Genomic DNA, 18,423 nt, shown 5'->3' with positions numbered 1-18,423 from the left:
ACATGGTGACTCACGTTAGGCAGACTTCTTAAGTATTCTTTTTATCGTCTATAAATTCTTTTTAAGTTTTCCGTATGAGGACAGCTATACGTCAATGGGATTTCTAGTGGGTGGAGGTTGGAGAGACCACAGGCTTATTGCACCATCTCAAACTAAGTCTCCTTTATTACATGCAAAGAGTAAAAATTAAAAAAATGAAAAAAAAAACATACAAAACCACACACAAACAAAAACACTATTCTGAATGTTTTTTTTTTCCCACCTAGATTCAGTTTCTATAATTTCTAACTCACGGAATTTGCTAGAAATTCCAAATCAACGTCCTATAAATGGCAATAGGAAAAAGGCTTTCCTTGTTCCTCTATGTAGAATTTGTCAAAGCTCTGCAACCAAAGACCAATAGGAATACACCTGTAGCTGAACAAGTTTTATTACTGCTCATTGCAATGAAGAATACAGCATACTATGGGTTAAGGTAGGAAGATGTTACATACTACTTATAGGATACAGGCTCATGTTAAGTGATTTGGGGGAGGGTTCAAGGAAGTAAGGCTTTGCTCTGGATTGGATACTGTCAAGAAGGGGGAAAATCCTGTGACCAGGTATCTTAATGAATCATACCTGGGCAAACAGAAAACTACAGTGAGATTAAAGCCATAATTAGTAGAGATGCAGCAACTGCCTGTATTAGTCAGGATACAGGTGTGTTTGGTATTTTACATATTTTGCATAGTGATTTTTTAAATGTGCTCAGGTAAGTTTATGAGCTGATCTTGATTTTTATTTCATTTCTTCCTAGTCCCAGAGTGACTGTGTCCAATGCAGATGTTCTGTGAGATTACGTTTGAAAGGAGAACATCAAGGCCCAGCTATGAGTGCCAAGCCTGTTTCCAGATTCTGCTTTCCCTCTTCAAGTTCTTAAAAATGTTTCCATTCAATTCTTAAAAATTTCTCCTGAGGGACTTCCCTGGTGGTCCAGTGGTTAAGAATTCTCCTTGCAATGCAGGGGACACGGGTTCCATCCTTGGTGGGGAACTAAGAGCCCACAGGCCACAGCAGCTAAGGCCATGCGCTGCAACTAGAGGGATCTGTGCACCACAGGAGACAGGGGTTCGCTCCCTGGTTGGGGACTAAGAACCCACAGGCCAGCTGGCAACTAAGTCTGCGTACTGCAACTAGAAAATCCATGCACCACAACAGAAGACTCCACACGACACAAAGAAGACCCGACACAGCCAAACAAATAAACATTAAAATGAGAGAGAGAGAATGAGAAGCCCATACACTGCAATGAAGAGTAGCCCCTGCTCACCACAACTAGAGAAAGCCTGTGTGCAGCAACAAAGACCCACCACAGTCAAAAAATAAAATAAATAAAACTTAAAAAAATTTTCTCCTGATATATCTCATTATGTCTGACAAAAACACCTCGATATAGTGCATTTGTGGCCCTTCAGGAAGAGATACAAACAAATCTATGAACCTGCCAAATCCAAGCACGCAAATGAAGAGAACACGGGATATGCAGAGGAGTTATGCAAATGAAGAGAACACGGGATATGCAGAGGAGTTATGCAATCTCATCATAACAGGCATAGAGGCAGTCATCTAAGCAGTCAGAAAAGAAAACACAAATAAAAGCTGTATGATATGAAAGATTTTCTTCCCACTTTGATAAAAATAACTGCACTATCACATAAATGAATATACAAAAAGACATGCCTTACTTAAATGCCTTATTTTTCCTGTATGAAAAAAAGGAGGTAAAGGATAATTGTAAGAACAATTTATAAAATCTGAGTAAGATATAGGAATTATATAAAGCATACCAACGTTAACTTCTTGAATTTTAAAATTATCTTGTGATTACACAGGACAATATTTTTGTTTTTAAGGAGACACAAATTGAAGTACATAAACGAACAGTACGTCTGTACCTTACTTAAACAATCCAAAGAAAAAATTGTATGTGCATATATGTAAAAGAGAGACAGAATGAGAATGATAAAGCAAATATGATCAAATCTGAACACCTGGATTACCTGCATATAGAATGTAAAGGAATTATTTTTAACATTCTTCTAACTTTTCTCTAAGTCTGAAGTTATTTCAAAGTGAAAAGTTAAAAAAAAACACAGCCTGGCCTCAAAATTAGACTTGAAAAATACCAGCATCCCCAAGTCCGAGATGAAGAGAGTAAAAATCAAAATAATCATACAATTAATTAAAGAAAAGGAGAAGCCAGAGTCGATTTTAATAAAGCCTGTAGTTTACCCTCCAGAAAAAAGCTTCATGTTTCAACATAATAATAGGCAATTCATCAATAAATTGTAACTTTCTTATCTCCGAGAGAAACAATGTCCTGATTACTCATAATTTGCTCATATAGTATTTCCTTCCTCTCAAGGCCTAATGTTACTAGCATGCTAAAAAAATTTTTTTAACTCAATCAGTAATGAGCAGATATACAGCTGATTATTCACCAGAGCTATTCAAGCCCTAATCAATGCTACAGCACACCAAACAGCTGTCTCTAGGATAGGACTCATCTGTGATTTTACAACTCAGGTGATTAGGTTTATGGCACCACTAGAACAGATTGTTAGATACATCATTTACCTGAGAACTGCCACTGAAACCTGGAGGTTGGCTGTATTCTGTGGAATCAATAATACTACTGCAAAATGAAGAAAAAAAAATGTGATTTCAGTTTTTACATTCTCTTTAGCAACAGAAAAAGTAAATGTAAAATATATCATATATAAATCCAATATTTGTCAATAATTTATAAGTCAAATACATATTCCATAAATAAAAAAATTAGGAAATAAACAATCTACCCCTTCATCCCACCACCTTAAATATACCCATCTTGAAAAAATGTCAATAAGGAATAATCACAAGACAGGCATACACAATCGAAGTATTTGCTACAACTTCATTTTCAGATAGTTGTTTCATTTTCAGTTAAGTTGTTTGAACTCTAAGGAAAAGAGTACTTAGAATACTGTAAAAAAGCACAAGTATGTGATCAAAAGCTATGATGAACAGATCGTGTCATGACACTAAAGCTATGCGCCCTTGGACAAACAGCTTATAATCACTCAGTTTCCTTATCTGCAAAATGAGATAAGTGGAGGAACTAGCTCTATCGTCACTTCAAGCTCTAAAATGCTATGATAATCATCTCATGTGAAAGAAAACTATCAAAGGAATGGAATAAAAATGGTCGAATACCAATAATCTTTCTTTTATAACCCAAAATCTATATTCTAATTTCCTCTGCTCTGGTCAAACATAATTTGCTTTCTCTATTGGTTGTTTCTATTTGATTGTATTCTCTGTGCATTCTCCTACTTACCTTAGTAAACCCTTTTTAAGTACAGACTACCTTTTCTTCCTAGGAGTTCTACCTTACCATATCCATCTTTTCACTTCACTCTTCTCCCCCTCCCATCTTTAAATAAATCAGCCTATGTGGACTACTAACATCTGAAAATGGTATTAACATATACATCAACAATGATAGATCAACAGCTACTACATTTTTAAAAATTCTTCCCTATTTCTACTATAGAAATGTCTATATTTGTCCACCTTAATGAAATTTAAGCAATTGAGAGCACTAATTTCAGTGTATCTCTTTACATAAATACACAAAGTCATTATTCACTTTAGTCCAATAATCACAAAGGTTATAATATAAGAGGCACTCTTAAAGAATACAGAGAGGGTATGAATTTCACCTGTTAGCAGCTAAATGATTCTGGGCAGCTATTGATATTATCTGGCCTCTACCTTCTCCATCTATTAAGTGAGCAAGATATTTGAGAGAGGTGTAAGATTTATTGAATTAATATTCCTCAGTACAATGCCAAAAAATGGTAGGTATTCAACAAATTTTATTCTATTAATAAAATCTGTCAATAACATACAAACTTATGTTTTCAAAAAGTTAATGAATCAGAAGGAACTGTTCTCACAGTACTCCAACACATAATAATAGACACTAATTTGCTGTGTTCTTAACCATTCCTATAAGACTCATTTATAAGACCCTCAAAGCATCTACACCATAACTTAAAGAATTAACAGGATCTGGTAATTAATTTCTTCTGATGAAATATAACCAATGCCTACTTTCCTTGAAGAGGGTCATGAACTGATATGACAAGATCACATGCTATTTTCAGAATACTCTACACAGGGACTAATATGGCTAAAAATGAGGAGATGCCAGGTATTTAAAATCTGTGCTCCTTCCACTAATGAAACCCAATCCCCTATTTGTATAAACATTAATGAAATTATAAAGCTTCACATTTAGAGGTTGATAGAACAGAACTTTTTCTAGATAATATTTTATGGGAATGTAATTCAGACTTCTTTGATTGCAAGCTGGAACATGATACTGATATCTTAATGTACATAGTGAAATAACACTACATATCAAATACATGTCTAAAACTAGTACTGATCAGGGTTTCCCTGGTGTCTCAGAGATAAAGAATCTGCCTGCAAATGCAGGAGACATGGGTTCAATCCCTGATCCAGGAGCAAAGAAGTAACTAGGTCCATGTGCCACAGCTACTGAGCCTGTGCTCTAGAGCCCAGGAACCACAACGACTGAGCCCACGTGCCACAGCTACTGAAATCCACGTGCCCTAGAGCCCATGCTCTGAAACAAGAAAAGCCATGCAATGAGGCCACGCACCACAACTAGAGAGAAGCCCCCGCTCGCTGCAAGTGGAGGAAAGCCCACAGAGCAATGAAGACCAAACACAGCCAAAAATAAATGAATAAAGTGAAAAAAACAGTACTGATCAGAAAGCACTGAAATTACAGGTTTTAAGTGAAAAGCTGGTAACAATCATTGCAGAATTTGAAATTTAGTTTATATTAGATCTTAACTTTATTCACTAAGAAAAATTTATTAATGCATACACAACTGCAACAGAAGCGATCTGAAGAAATAAATCCCTTTAATTTTGCTTTTTAAATGTGTCTGTGTATACGTGTATATAAAGTAAAAGTGATTAGACGACAATAACAGAAAGCATTGACCAGGCTGGTTCCTCTTGATTCTGGTGCTCTTCTACTTCTTATCTCTGAGTTAGCCACAATCTACAGATGGTGATAAAAACAACAAGATTTCAAATCCCTTATGATTATACAGTGGAAGTGAGAAATAGATTTAAGAGACTACATCTGATAGATAGAGTGCTTGATGAACTATGGATGGAGGTTTGTGACACTGTACAGGAGACAGGGATCAAGACCATCCCCATGGAAAATAAATGCAAAAAAGCAAAACGGCTGTCTGAGGAGGCCTTACAAATAGCTGTGAAAAGAAGAGAAGCGAAATGCAAAGGAGAAAAGAAAAGATATTCCATTTGAATGCAGAGTTCCAAAGAACAGAAAGGAGAGATAAGAAAGCCTTCCTGAGCGATCAATGCAAAGAAATAGAGGAAAACAACAGAATGGGAAAGAATAGATATCTCTTCAAGAAAATTAGAGATACCAAGGGAACACTTCATGCAAAGATGGGCTCGATAAAGGACAGAAATGGTATGGACCTAACAAAAGCAGAAGACATTAGAAGAGGTGGCAAGAATACACAGAAGAACTGTACAAAAAAGATCTTCAGGACCCAGATAATCACGATGGTGTGATCACTGACCTAGAGCCAGACATCCTGGAATGTGAAGTTAAGTGGGCCTTAGAAAGCATCAGTACGAACAAAGCTAGTGGAGGTGATGGAATTCCAGTTGAGCTATTTCAAATCCTGGAAGATGATGCTGTGAAAGTGCTGCACTCAATATACCAGGCAATTTGGAAAGCTCAGCAGTGGCCACAGGACTGGAAAAGGTCAGTTTTCATTCTAATCCCAAAGAAAAGCAATGCCAAAGAATGCTCAAACTACCGCACAATGGCACTCATCTCACATGCTAGTAAAGTAATGCTTAAAATTCTCCAAGCCAGGCTTCAGCAATACATGAACCGTGAACTTCCAGATGTTGAAGCTGGTTTTAGGAAAGGCAGAGGAACCAGGGATCAAAATGCCAACATCCGCTAGATCATGGAAAAAGCAGGAGAGTTCCAGAAAAACATCTATTTCTGCTTTATTGACTATGCCAAAGCCTTTGACTGTGTGGATCACAATAAACTGTGGAACATTCTGAAAGAGATGGGAATTCCAGACCACCTGACCTGCCTCTTGAGAAATCTGTATGCAGGTCAGGAAGCAATAGTTAGAACTGGACATGGAACAACAGAATGGTTCCAAATAGGAAAAGGAGTACGTCAAGGCTGTATATTGTCACCCTGCTTATTTAACTTCTATGCAGAGTACATCATGGGAAACGCTGTGCTGGAAGAAGCACAAGTTGGAATCAAGATTGCCGGGAGAAATATCAATAACCTCAGATATGCAGATGACACCACCCTTTTGACAGAAAGTGAAGAAGAACTAAAGAGCCTCTTGATGAAAGTGAAAGAGGAGAGTGAAAAAGCTGGCTTACAGCTCAACATTAAGAAAACTAAGATTACGGCATCCAGTCCCATCACTTCATGGCAAATAGATGGGAAACAGTGGAACAGTGGCTGACTTTCTTTTCTGGGCTTCAAAATCACTGCAGCCATGAAATTAAAAGACGTTTACTCCTTGGAAGGAAAGTTATGACCAACCTAAACAGCATATTAAAAAGCAGAGACGTTACTTTGCCAACAAAGGTCTGTCTAGTCAAGGCTATGGTTTTTCCAGTGGTCATGTATGGATGTGAGAGTCGGACTATAAAGAAAGCTGAGTGCCGAAGAACTGATGCTTTTGAACTGTGGTGTTGGAGGAGACTCTTGAGAGTCCCTTGGACTGCAAGGAGATCCAACCAGTCCATTCTAAAGGAGGTCAGTCCTGGGTGTTCAATGGAAGGACTGATGCTGAAGCTGAAACTCCAATACTTTGGCAACCTGATGTGAAGAGCTGACTCATTTGAAAAGACCCTGATGCTAGGCAAGATTGAGGGCGGAGGAGAAGGGGATGACAGAGGATGAGATGGCTGGGTGGCATCACCGACTGGATGGACATGGGTTTGAGTGAACTCCAGGAGTTGGTGATGGACAGGGAGGCCTGGTGTGCTGTGGTTCATGGGGTCGCAAAGAGTCAGACACGACTGAGTGCTGAACTGAACTGAACACACGCTAGCAAAGTAATGCTCAAAATTCTTCAAGCTAGGCTACAACAGTACCTGAATCAAGAACTTCCAGATGTTCAAGCTGGATTTAGAAAAGGTAGAGAAATCAGAGATCAATTTGCCACCATCCACTGGAACATAGAAAAAGCAAGAGAAATCCAGAAAAACATCTACTTCTGCTTTATTGACTACACTAAAGCCTTTGACTGTGAGGATCATGACAAACTGTGGAAAATTCTTAAAGAGATGGGAATACCAGAGCACCTTATCTAAATCCTGAGAAGGAGTTAGATAGGAGCAACAGCTAGAACCAGAACAGGTCTAGAAGCAACAGTTAGAACCAGAAATGGAACAACAGACTGGTTCCAAATTGAGAAAGTAGTATGTCAAGGCTGTATAATGTCACCCTGCTTATTTAATTTATATGCAGAGTACATCATGAGAAACGCAGGGCTGGATGAAGCACAAGCTGGGATCAAGACTGTCGGGAGAAATATCAATAACCTCAGACATGCAGATGATACCACCCTTACAGCAGAAAGCGAAGAAGAACTAAAGAGCCTCTTGTGAAAGTGAAAGAGGAGAGTGAAAAACCTGGCTTAAAACACAACATTCAAAAAACAAAGATCATGGCATCCGGTCCCTCACTTTATGGCAAATAGATGGGGAAACAATGGAAACAGTGACAGATTTTATTTTCTTGATCTCCAAACGCACTGCAGATGGTGACTGCAGCCATGAAATTAAAAGATGCTTGCCCCTTGGAAGAAAAGCTACGACAAACCTAGACAGCATATTAAAAAGCAGAGACATTACTTTGCCAACAAATGTCCGTAAAGTCAGTTACAGTTTTTTCAGTAGTCTTGTATGGATATGAGAGTTGGGCCATAAAGAAAGCTGAATGCTGAAGAACTGATGCTTTTGAACTGCGGTATTGGAGAAGACTCTTGAGAGTCCCTTGGACTGCAAGGAGATCAAACCAGTCAATCCTAAAAGAAATCAGTTCTGAATATTCATTAGAAGGACTGATGCTGAAGCTGAAGCTCCAATACTTTGACCACCCAATGCAAAGAAATGACTCACTGGAAAAAAACCTTGATGCTGGGAAAGACTAACGTCAGGAGGAAAAGGGGACGACAGAGGATGAGATGGTTGGATGGCATCACCAATTCAATGGACATGAATTTGAGCAAGCTCCGGGAGCTGGTGATAGACAGCAAAGTCTGGCATGCTGCAGTGTATGGGGTCACTAAGAGTCGGACACAGCTGAGGACTGAACTGAACTGAACTAAAACCAGGTCAGAAATAATACTCATGATGAGGAAAATAAGATGATAAAAAAAATGTAAAGTTCTTGCTGATGACAAGGAGGAGCTCAGCTAAAAACATATGAAAACTAAACTGCTGTTAATTCAAGTTACAAAGGAAATTCAGTTATGCAAGCAGATGTCACAAAACTACTCTCACTTAAAATCATTTGCTTCTAAAAGCAAGGATATACTTTGTAATTAAAAGACATACTGTTACAAATGAACTTATATACAAAACAGAAACAGGCTCACAGACACAGAAAAAAATTTATGGTGCCAAAGGGGAAATGGGGCAGAGGGATAAATTACAAGTTTGGGAATTAACATATACACACTACTATATATAAAACAGATAAGCAACAAGGACCTACTATATAAGTACAGGGAACTATACTCTGTATTTTGTAATAACCTGTAAGGAAAAAGAATCTGGAAAACAGCATCTGTATATGCATTTATGTATGTATTTATGTATATATGTATATGTATGGATGATGTGTATATATGTGTGTGTATATAGAAACTGAATCACTGTGCTGTACACCTGAAATTAACACAGCATTGCAAATCAATTGTCCTTCAATTTAAAAAAGAAATTTTTAAAAATCTAAATAATAAAAAATGATAGACTGTTAAGTCAATTTCACATGTAAGATACACCTATAATAAATAGGAAGCTAAGAGAAAACAGTGATTCACCCTTGGCAAAAATAAGTAACTAGTTTTAGACAGCTTTTTTTGAAAAAGGAGGATTCACATTTAAATTACCAGTAGGTACAAAATCAACTAATTAAATTATAGAGAATTTTAATATGTAAGCAAAATAAAGTATATTAAGATCATTTAAGGGTGAACATAAAGAAAATAAACTAAATAAATGTTTAAATAAGTAAATTGAATGAATAAAAAAACAAAAAAAGCTGCATGCACATATGAAATTAGACTAAGTGCTGTCACTAATTTGTTTTTTCATTAGTATAAACTTAAGACAGAAGAAAATAAACTCTACATTTAATAAACAATATGGCCTACAGCCAAACCCTGTTCCTTTTCCAGTATAGTATTCCTGGTAAAATTATTGAATCTGTTTTCTCAAAACAAACACATACTGACCAACATGTAACATGAACATAATCTGACTTATTTTAATAATGATTAATTAAAACAGAATATGTTTTTAATGTTTTTCAATAGCAAAGTCTGTTACTATTTTATTTCCTTTCTACCAACGCAGTAATCCCTAGTATTATAAACAGATCAAAAGCTAAATAACTTGCTTTCTTCAAAATAATGTTCTTCTGTCAGTTACTTAACACAGATGCACTGAATTTCAAATTAAGGGTAAATCCCATTTACTAACAACGCAAATTTTCACGGCCCTAATTTTTCAGGCACCTTAGGAGATACTAGAAATCGCTCTTCATTTTTGAGTTTTCCTTTCTAATTTCACATACTCCTACATTCGATACAACTATTCAGACAAATCACATAAAATCAACATGACTAATCTACTGAGTGCCACCATCTACTGAGTGCTTAGTATGTGTCAGGCGTTATCTCTCATTTCTTTAAATGTACTATTACATTGTATTAGTCAAGATAGGTATTATTATCCTTATTTTACTAATGAGAAAACTGCAGTGTACAGAAGTTAACAATAAACTTGCCTAAGGTCAAACTGCTAATAAGGTGTGGAGTTGAAATTTGAACCCAGGCAGTATAATTACAGAATCCTCACCAAAGACTGCCAAAGTAACATGTTTTCTCTTCTTGCAAACTCACTACCCTGTCATTTTTGAACTGTAAGTTTCTACTTATTTTCTTTTTTGACCTTTATTATCAACTCGATGATCTCTAAAACCCTTTTACCTCCCAAGGCTTTATAGGCTCTAGAGTAAGGATGCCTGCTTTAGAACACTGATTACGCTACTATAACTGTGTGATGCAGCACAAATGCTTCATCTCTATGATTCAATTTCCTCATTTGTCAAAGGAAAAGGATATATGGCATCTATTCTGAGGGTTGTATGAGATAATACTTAAAATTATAAAACAGTACCTAATACACATATGCTCTACTACTCTGACAGTTACAACTTTTGCAAGTACAAGTCTCCTCTAGGGCAGAAATAATTTCCTGATTTTGCTGCAAATTCAACTGAAAATTAACATGAAATATTTTCTTCTACAGTGTCTTGGATTATTAGAATAGGCAGTACTACTACTACTCATTCATGGCATTTTTAAGAATTTCAACAAGGTATTTTACAACAGATTTTATATAAACAAACACTGGTGATTACAATGGCCTTTTCAGCAATATATAGTCTGGATTTTTTAAAATATTGGGCTTAAAAAGATTACATAGAACTTCAATTCCTAAAACCCAGAACTATGAAAATCAAATACTTTGTGTTACTTTTTGAAGTGAAAACCTGATCAGAATACATTTCATACCATTTACCTCACTGTTAACGTGTATGTTTCAATGGGGAAATTTTAATTTGCTTAAGGAACTGCCTATTCCTCCTCCATCAGTATATGTGATATATGGCATACATACTGTGTTACCTTTCTAAAACTGGTGAGGGTATACTGGCACAGACACAACATTATATACTGAAAGACATCTGACTTCAAAGGGCTCCCCAAAACTTATGAAAACCTATATATCATACAAGCTTTGGATTTACTTGAGGAACACAAGGGTAGTTAGATAATAAAAAAACAGTGGGCTCCAGAATGCACATCTATAATCTTTAGGGAACAGAGATTGAATTTACTCTTCAAAGAACAGAAGTTATCAGAGTATTTCAGATATACAGGAAAAACTTTCCCCAACAGCCTCTGTTCCCTTTTAATTGCAGATGGTTAGAAACAGTTGTAGTTATACAGTGCATAGGAGGACTGCATGAATCTAATATTATGTTGCCTTTTAAAAGGTCTGTAATTCCACAATATCGCTAAAGTTTAAAAAGAAAAGCAAAGGGGAAATTCACTTTAAAGTTTTCCTTACAAGAGCTTTCTCAGAGAGAAACTTACTGCTGCGGATGTAAAAAGCAAATGTGAAGGAAAATTTCTGAAAGATGGATTAGGTCTGAATCTAGTGCATTACTGCCTTTGAAAGTAAATAACTTCTTTGGAAATTTTTCAAAAACAGTGTAATAAGCTCAAAAGAAAAAGACTGACAAGACCCATCTGCCTCCAACGAAACTAGCAAAAGTTCCAGTTTGTTAGGCTAAGTGCTGCATTTGATTTCTTTATATTCTATTACCACTTATCAAAGAGTGGGAATAGATTACAATTTAGTTGTAATTCATAGGGGAGAGATTTGTAATTATCAGATGATATAGTTGCCACAAATCTTAGTGTTACAAAAATCCAGTTCTCTGAAATAATCTCAGAAAAAAGTTTTAAAAGCAAAGAAAGTAGAGGAAGCGGTCCAGAAACAGCAACAAAAGATTCATGGGTAGAGGATCTGGAGAATGGGGAAAATACACTGGAACTTGGGGGCAGGAGAGACAGGTAATGCAGAAACAGAACATGGGGACAGCACATTAAATTCTCCCCTTGTTTCCAGTGATACTTACATCTAAGATACTGTTACAATGTATACTTTGGTTTTCCCAGCCTCTCCCATCAGGGACCTCCCAGAATCAAGGAAACCCATAATAACCAAAGGGGTGGAAAGTTCCCTATATGACTCTAACCTGAAAAGGCAAAAGGCCATCAGCAAGAGGCTCTAATCAGAGTAATATGAATAGAATCAATAGGGAATGCCAATAGAACAATTTGCTTCCAATTTTTTAACTTTTCTGGTTCGCTCAAGCCAGGAACATAACTTGAGGCATTTTTGAGACATTATAGAAAGATATGTAACCTAACAAAGTAGACACTAAAATAAACAGAAATCTTTACTCTTTCTCAAGGATGAAATAAGCTTAAGATAATTTTAAAAAATTAAAAAAAGAAAAAAATTCAGTGTTGGACAACAGAGCTTTCTTTTATGAAAAAGAAAATAAGCATATCTTACTTAGAGATTTTTAAAACATATCAGTAATACAGACATATTCACTGCCCACTAACCATACCTTTTAAAGTATAATCCTCCAGGCTAGCATTTGAAATTCTGGAACTCACCTCAGACCTAATGATCAGATTTTAAGGGCATGGTTCAAAAAACTACATGTCAAACAGGAGTCTTGGTTGATACTCAAGCACATGGAAATCTGTCCTATTCACACCTCAGCTTTCAGAACTAGAAAGAACTGCGAGTATCTTCACCAAGCAGTGGCAATTAGTTTGTAACAAGAAGCCAAAGATTTTTTTTAAAAGTCCTGACATACCTACTCTACTAGTGGCCCTTAGGAAGCATCACCACAGACAGAGCTAGTGGACGTGATGGAATTCCAGCTGAGCTATTTCCAATCCTAAAAGATGATGCAGTGAAAGTGCTGCACTCAATGCCAGCACATTTGGGAAACTCAGCAGTGGCCACAGGACTGGAAAAGGTCAGTTTCATTCCAATCCCAAAGAAAGGCAATTCCTAAGAATGTTCAAACTACCACACAATTGCACTCATCTCACATGCTAGCAAAGGAATGCTCAAAATCCTCCAAGCCAGTCTTCAACAGTACGCGAACCATGAAGTTTCAGATGTTCAAGCTGGATTTAGAAAAGGCAGAGGAACGAGAGATCAAATTGCCAACATGTGTTGGATCATAAAAAAAGCAAGAGAGTTCCAGAGAAACATCTACTTCTGCTTTACTGACAACGCCACAGCCTTTGACTGTGTGAATCACAACAAACTGTGGAAAATTCTTGAAAGAGATGGGAATACCAGACCACCTTACCTGCAAAATCTGTATGCAGATCAAGACAGAACAGTCAGAACTAGACATGGAACAACAGACTGGTTCCAAACCAGGAAAGGAGTACATCAAGGCTGTACATTGTCACCCTGCTTATTTAACTTATATGCAGACTACATCATGAGAAACACTGGTGATTACGACAATAAACGCCAAGTACAGCAGAGATTTCTTAGGATCTGTTCATAACCATCTAACTGGAGATACGGAAAATAGTGTCAGGCTGTGTATGGAGAATTTTCTATATTGTAGAATTCTCCTCCTGGATAAACGGAAATGTTACGTTAAAAACTCTTCAGATGCAGCTGGAAAAGCTGCTGCCCCCTCACTTGTCACACACCGCATGTTCATGGGGAACCTGGTGCTAAACCATCCACAGACGACCTGCTTTGGTCAGGCTTTCGTATATAGTACAGCAGCTCCCTAGCTGTGATCTGCTGAAAGTCAGCCTTCAACACAAGGGTTCGAAAAAGAAAAAAAAAAATTTTTTTAAGGAAAAATAAGAAGAAGAAATATAAAAAATTAAAACAAAAGAAACCTCTAGGTTTATGTAGAAGACTTGTTTAAAATATATAATAAATTAGTGACCAATCTGTAAGGCATAGAGTTAGACTTGACCATAAAAACATTTTAACTCCTACATTTTAATAAAAAGTTTTCTTGGGGAATTCCCCAGCAGTTTACTGGTTAGGAATCCATGCGTTCACTGCCAAGGGCCCAGGTTCGAACCTATTTGGGGAACTATTTATATCTCACAAGCTGTGTGGCACAGCCAAAATAAATAAATAAAAATTAAAGTAAATAAAATTTTAAAAAGTTACCATCCCAAGTAAAATAAAGCAGTTGAACCGATAATAATTGCCAAAAAGTACCAAAAATGTAAGCATTATTATGTGAATAATAATACCATTGATACTACTCTGGTTGTGGGTCATCATCCAAAGACCCAATATGCAGTATACAGAAGATGAGATCATTTTCATTCATAACTCCAAAGAGCCATTATAACCACCATTCACCCTTTCCCTACCACACACATTTTTTTTTTTTTTAACGACCCTGGAGAAGGCAGGGTGTCACTGGGGTAAGCAAAACTACATAGAGTTCTGTGTGAGTTAAAGAGTAATTTCTTCTCCTAGTCCAGGAGCCATTACATAATACCAAATTCCTTGAACTTTATCAGTTTATTCAATCAAATTATAAAATTTACAAATTCACAAGGTACTGACCCACTAGTGTGTGTGTGTATCTATCCATCTCTATATATATATACACACACATATAAGAATATTCTTAATAATAGTTCAATAATTCTAGCATCTCTAAAGTGACCCCTTGCTTTTCCCTTCATTTTGATTTATCTGGACCTTTGTCAAAAATGACAGACAAATGAAAGTTTAAGTCTCAAAAATATCTAATTAAAGTAGTTAAATAAAAGCAAAAGTGTCTTATATAAAACTCTTACCTATAAATTGTATTCTGTTCTATACCACAGAAAACTTAAATAAGCAATTCACAATTTAAACTTACAAATGTGTCTTTAAAAAATGAATTAAATATGATCAATAGCAAGTCTATTACTGGCAACAGCATTTGAAAGATCAGAAATTTTAGATAAATCTTATTTACTATTTGTTTTGTATTTATTTACTATTTTACCACAAGAAATCAAGAGTTATCCTGCAAATTTAACTCTAGTAACTATCTGGATCATATTAAAGCATATATTCACCTCCAAGCAAACAGAGAAGCTTCAACTAATACATTATCTTTAAACCAGGTTCTTTGGAGTTCTAAAACCAGAGGTTAGTGAATAATAAATAACAGTTCTGAAATACTTGCTTGATTTAAAGGCAAAGAATGAAGCAATTATGAGACAATTATTTCTAAGACAGAAATCACGTCAGTGAGATGCATTTTAAAAATTACAAGCAAAACCACTGGCAATAAATGGCTTTGAAGAAGACTAAAATCTAAACTTTAGACTTTAGGTTTTTTCGGTCTAAGAATATTTTAATCTAAACCAAATTATCAGTGTCATTGTTGAGAAGATTTGACTAAAATATTTCATACTCTCGGATTAAAAAAAAATGTCATTTGGCAAAAGCTAAACAGGACTGTGCTGCCTATCACTCTCTAATTTACTCATAATTTAATACAAAGAGCCACGTAACAAAGAAGTGTAAGCTACAGTTTATCCTCTGAATTGTGAAGACTTCTTCCTCAGAATCTAAAGAACTAAAAATGCCCTAAAAGCAGCAATCTTCAGGTTTGAACTAATTCTAATAAAAATTTGCAATGAATGAAGGCTTTAAAGCTTTACTAAATTTAAACTAATTTTATTAAGGAAATAATCACGTACTCACCTCCAACTTCACTCACCCCAATGAAGCCTGAGTTGTTTTTTTTTTAAAGATTAATTAGTTTACTTATTAAGTATACTAAAGGTCATGCTTCAATCAAGTTTTCACAAGCTATGAAAATTAAACTACATTCTAGGTGACACATACATTTACTCAAAAACCTATTTTAAGTTCTATTATGTATAAATGCTCATATAAAAATGTGCGAGTGTAAGAAAAGCCCAGTATTAACAGGATTATAGTGCAGCATGGGAAATCTACCCAAACTAGCACACACAGTACAGAACAGGAACAAAGTAAACAGAAAATGTTTTTAAAAACTGGTAGTTAATTCTATCTTGCACTTCCTTCCTCCACTTCATTTTCTAAGGGAACTGGTGTATCAAAAAAGAATAAAGCTCATCCTTGGCTGGATTGTTGGGGATGGCTAGAGGATGGGTAGCTAAGTTAAGAGAAGAACAGAGGAGTTTCTCGGCAAAAAAATAATATATAAGTAAAGTTACCCTAATACCCCATTTGGGGAGTTAAATTCAATTCTAAAGCACAAAAATAGTAGGCAAGGTAAAGGGGATTATGGAAGGCCATACAAAAGCGATCTAAGCCAATTTAAATACAATGGAAAGTCACTGAATGATTTTAAGGAAAGTAACATGATGCGATTCCTCACAATACACTGTAGGAGTATAGTTAAAAGACTACTGCAGGACTATGAGATACCTGGGGTCTAAACAAGGCAGCTGGAAGAGAAAAGACAGGATATGACAATTACGGTATACAGAAGACAAATTCCTGGGGAGGGAGGTGTAACATCAATAGTTATATGTCTTCTGTTTCTCTTTACATTAAGTTCATAACCCTCACCATAAACCCAAAATCAATGTAAGGGATTTACCTTGAATCCACAAAAAATGAATGAATCCACAAAAACTCTTTTTTAAAGTAAACCTCTTAAAAAGAGACCAAAACATTACAATGAGGAATAAGAACAAAATCTGGCATTTATATAATGATGATAATAATTATTGGGGGGGATTATATTTCAACTGTATACTATTTCTTAAAAATAAAACAAACTTTAATACTGATAGCATAACATTCTTGCCATGTTTAATTCCACATCTTAATCTTAAGGGTCATTTCCCAAGAATATTCAAAGCTACCATCGTTTTCCCAAGTGTCTCTCTCAAATCTTGTGATAAAGAATGTATTTTAAGAAAAAATCAAAACACTCTTTTGAAGAAAATATCATGTTTGCCTGTTTTTCCATCTTCAACTGTGAACCAGTCTAACTGATCACATCATCTGACAATAGTGTTCCATACGATTTTAGTAATTCAACAAGGTTTTCACAGACATCATGAATTCCGACATCTCTCATGGCACTGGCCACTTCATAATACAACCACTTCTCTTCTTTTCCACCAATAAAATCCTATAAAACCCAATAAAAAGTCCACCATTTCACCTTTTGGATTCTTGCAATATTCCTAACATTCCTCCTAGCTTCCAATTGCAGGGGATTGGGAGAGACAGAAAGTCTCGTCTCTGTCCTCTACATGTGAACCCCTGTAAGAATTTCATTTTATTTTTTTAATTTTATTTTATTTTTAAACTTTACATAATTGTATTAGTTTTGCCAAATATCAAAATGAATCCGCCACAGGTACACATGTGTTCCCCATCCTGAACCCTCCTCCCTCCTCCCTCCCCATACCATCCCTCTGGGTCGTCCCAGTGCACCAGCCCCAAGCATCCAATATCGTGCATTGAACCTGGACTGGCAACTTGTTTCATACATGATATTTTACATGTTTCAATGCCATTCTCCCAAATCTTCCCACCCTCTCCCTCTCCCACAGAGTCCATAAGACTGTTCTATACATCAGTGAGTATTTTATAATTTAAAATAGACCCTACTCAAAACTACCCCGTGACTTTTTATTATCTCTTCTCTTCACTTCATTCATGTGTCAGCTTTCTAATACGTCTAACTTCCTTTCTAGGATACTACTTATATGTCATGTACAAATATTATATTTTATTTTTTCTTATTTACCATCTCCCTCAACCTCCACACACACACAGACACACACACACACCCAAAGGGAAGTTCCATAAAGGGAGGGACTTTCCAGCTACATCCAACACTTAAAACAGTGCCCAGTGCATCAGAGGCATTAAATTTTAAAAAGCCAGTTAAATGAACGTAATACTATATTGTTAATATGTTATTAAATGTCACCAGTGAGAGATTAACAAAGATCAGTGAGAGATTAACAAAGACCAGGGGCTTCCCTCGTAGCTCAGATGGTAACAAAGACCTGGCCACAACAGATAGAAAGAAATAAAGTGATATGACAGAGAGTGATATGATAATGAGAATTATCAGTTTATTAGAGAAGACATTGTGATGTGACAACTTTTATTTGCCTGGATGCACTCACATAATAAATATTTCATTTACACAGATCCCACGTATGTCAGGAAGTGAATGCTAAGCTAAACTGAATCATTCCCAAGTGTTTTAAGGAAAGTAAAATATGGACAAAAACAAGCTGAATTACACAGGTAAAGTGACCCCAGAATCACTCAGCACTCATGCGGATTCTCTATGAAATGGTTAATGAAATATATTAAACATACCAGGAATGATATTTTACTAGAATATTCCTTGTGTCCCTTCCCCATA

General features: G+C 36.0%; 1 protein-coding gene across 12 annotated transcripts in view; it reads right to left on the bottom strand.

Annotated features, from left to right (window-relative positions):
* COP1 (COP1 E3 ubiquitin ligase) overlaps positions 1-18,423 on the bottom strand; it is a 236,663-nt gene that overhangs the window by 142,224 nt on the left and 76,016 nt on the right. For 9 of the 12 annotated variants that reach the window (XM_025285597.3, XM_025285591.3, XM_044942800.2 and 6 more), the window contains one exon: positions 2,620-2,677. The exons of the other annotated variants lie outside the window; for them this stretch is intronic. In XM_025285597.3, the coding sequence (XP_025141382.1) occupies positions 2,620-2,677 (58 nt within the window). The remainder of the gene's footprint in view (positions 1-2,619; positions 2,678-18,423) is intronic. 12 annotated transcript variants of the gene reach the window in all.

Source organism: Bubalus bubalis, chromosome 5 (genome assembly GCF_019923935.1).
Source record: "Bubalus bubalis isolate 160015118507 breed Murrah chromosome 5, NDDB_SH_1, whole genome shotgun sequence".
Taxonomy (NCBI): domain Eukaryota; kingdom Metazoa; phylum Chordata; class Mammalia; order Artiodactyla; family Bovidae; genus Bubalus; species Bubalus bubalis.
Note: the sequence above shows the minus strand (reverse complement) of the source record. Positions and strands in the feature narration are given on the sequence as shown.